Source organism: Olea europaea, unplaced genomic scaffold, assembly GCF_002742605.1.
Source record: "Olea europaea var. sylvestris unplaced genomic scaffold, O_europaea_v1 scaffold23237, whole genome shotgun sequence".
Classification (NCBI taxonomy): Eukaryota; Viridiplantae; Streptophyta; class Magnoliopsida; order Lamiales; family Oleaceae; genus Olea; species Olea europaea.
Genome location: NW_019241340.1, coordinates 1 through 1,708, shown reverse-complemented (window position 1 = coordinate 1,708; position 1,708 = coordinate 1). Strand labels below are relative to the sequence as shown.

The following is a 1,708-nucleotide window of genomic DNA, read 5'->3' as shown; positions in this document are numbered from 1 at the left end:
TTAAAATTTGTTAAATTCCGCTGTGCATGTTTACGTAAATTCCCAACACATTTTACTTAGCACTAGGCCGTCCCGGATTTCTACTTAAAGAGCTCTATCGAATTCCCACATAATTGACTTTTACTCTAGTAAAGATAAAGAGCAGCAGCAGCGGTCCTGCTATTGTTTGCTGGTGCAGCATTTCATTCGGCAATCACAAATCTACAAAGAGGGCAATACCCTTGGATCTTCACACATGGCACTATGCAATCCTCATGAAACATATGACTGCATGGAGTGAGCATCGCAAACTGTTTGGAGTCAAAATCATCCAAGCAAATGCCACACCTTTCACCATTCTTCACTGCGTTACTTGGATTAATCTTGACTTTTCTAAGCTTATTCACGGCCTTTTCTAGCTTTTCCTTGGTAAAGCTCAAATCTGGCACAGAGGATGGTGAGTGCAGTTGCTGGTAGTACCATAGAGGTGGAGAATCAGGCACTGGCTGTCTAAACGTCGGAGAGGTATTTCGTTCAGTATCATTTTCGATGAGTAAAAATCGCTAGGGAGAATAAGTTGGCGCTGGTGGCAAAGAGCTGCAAAAAGAAGTGGACTTTTGTAAACATTAACATGTCTTTACTCAATCATTCTCTTGTGCTTTTATCCTTAATTCTGGTCGATTTTCTTTTAATCAAAATCTATTTGGAATACGAAGTACAACTTAGGCGAAAAATTAACCGCTGTGAAAGGAAAACCAGTAGGATATTAAAGCATAATGGAATCATAAAACTCTCCATTTTTCATTATGAATGAACAACTATAAGATATAACGAATGATAAATCTGATATCCAAACTATGAGTACAAATATATCCTTTCACAGTACTATAAACTGAAATCTTTATTCTTTAAATTGAATAAACTATATTCCGTAATCTGAAATCTGATAAGCTATATAATACTGAAATATCACACAAAAAAGTATCCAAAATAACCTTACTCATGTATCGATTAATACCAATATACATGGCAAAGCTATTAAATTCTGAAATTCTGTAATTCTATAGTGCCTCTATAACAGTTTCTATTTCATGAAGTCTTCAAATGAAAACAAAATTTCTTGTTTCATGACAAACTAATATTAATTAGGACATTTCTGGGTTGCCTTTTTATTAATCAACCCAGAAAGGGCAATTATTCCTACTTTTTAAGTCCTAATCTTCGTATGCAGGGGATTCTTACCTGATTGAGCCAGAAGGTCGTCCTGTCGGTCTGTCCTCCAACATCCACTGACGTGCTCTATGAAGCTATATCCAGATCAAAACAATGAAGTGATGCATGTTTGATTTAGAGAACAATAAAAGAAGATAGATTACTTCAGCAACGCTAGAAGAGTTTAAAGCTATTATAATTTTTGTTTTACTAGCTTTTTCATGGACACAAGAATTTAAAGAGGTAGAGTAGTAACCAGAGTTCTCCTTGCTGGATGAGAACTCTGCACTGGATGAGAGTGTCTTAGATATGGTCTGCATTCGTTCCAGTCGTCCCATCCAGGTTCCCAAGAACTCTGCACTGGATGAGAGTCTCTTAGATATGGTCTCCATTCGTTCTCGTCGTCCCATCCATGTTGCCAATTCACCTGTGGGGTAAAATTACCATAGATGCCATTCATGGTGCTATCAGCTGATTAAGAAAACGGAACCCTGAAAGCTGAAATGATTGCTTTAAT

At 37.1% G+C, this 1,708-nt stretch overlaps 1 protein-coding gene across 1 annotated transcript; it reads right to left on the bottom strand.

The window, feature by feature from the left end:
• Positions 1-6: 6 nt before the first annotated feature.
• On the bottom strand, positions 7-1,694 carry LOC111381518. The gene is made up of 3 exons (XM_023005307.1): positions 1,448-1,694; positions 1,222-1,286; positions 7-576 (listed from the first exon to the last, which is right to left on the bottom strand). The coding sequence occupies exons 1-3, from the start codon at positions 1,649-1,651 to the stop codon at positions 543-545; spliced, it is 303 nt and encodes a 100-aa protein (XP_022861075.1). The 5' UTR covers positions 1,652-1,694; the 3' UTR covers positions 7-542.
• Positions 1,695-1,708: the final 14 nt, after the last annotated feature.

Bases quoted from the DNA above. Each gene is read 5' to 3' on its own strand.
- LOC111381518 (XM_023005307.1), bottom strand. From the start codon at position 1,651: ATGAATGGCATCTATGGTAATTTTACCCCACAGGTGAATTGGCAACAT. The intron at 1,287-1,447 runs GTTACTACTCTA...ATCTGGATATAG, and splicing joins ATCCAGCAAGGAGAACTCTG to CTTCATAGAGCACGTCAGTG. The intron at 577-1,221 runs GTAAGAATCCCC...TTCTTTTTGCAG, and splicing joins CGACCTTCTGGCTCAATCAG to CTCTTTGCCACCAGCGCCAA.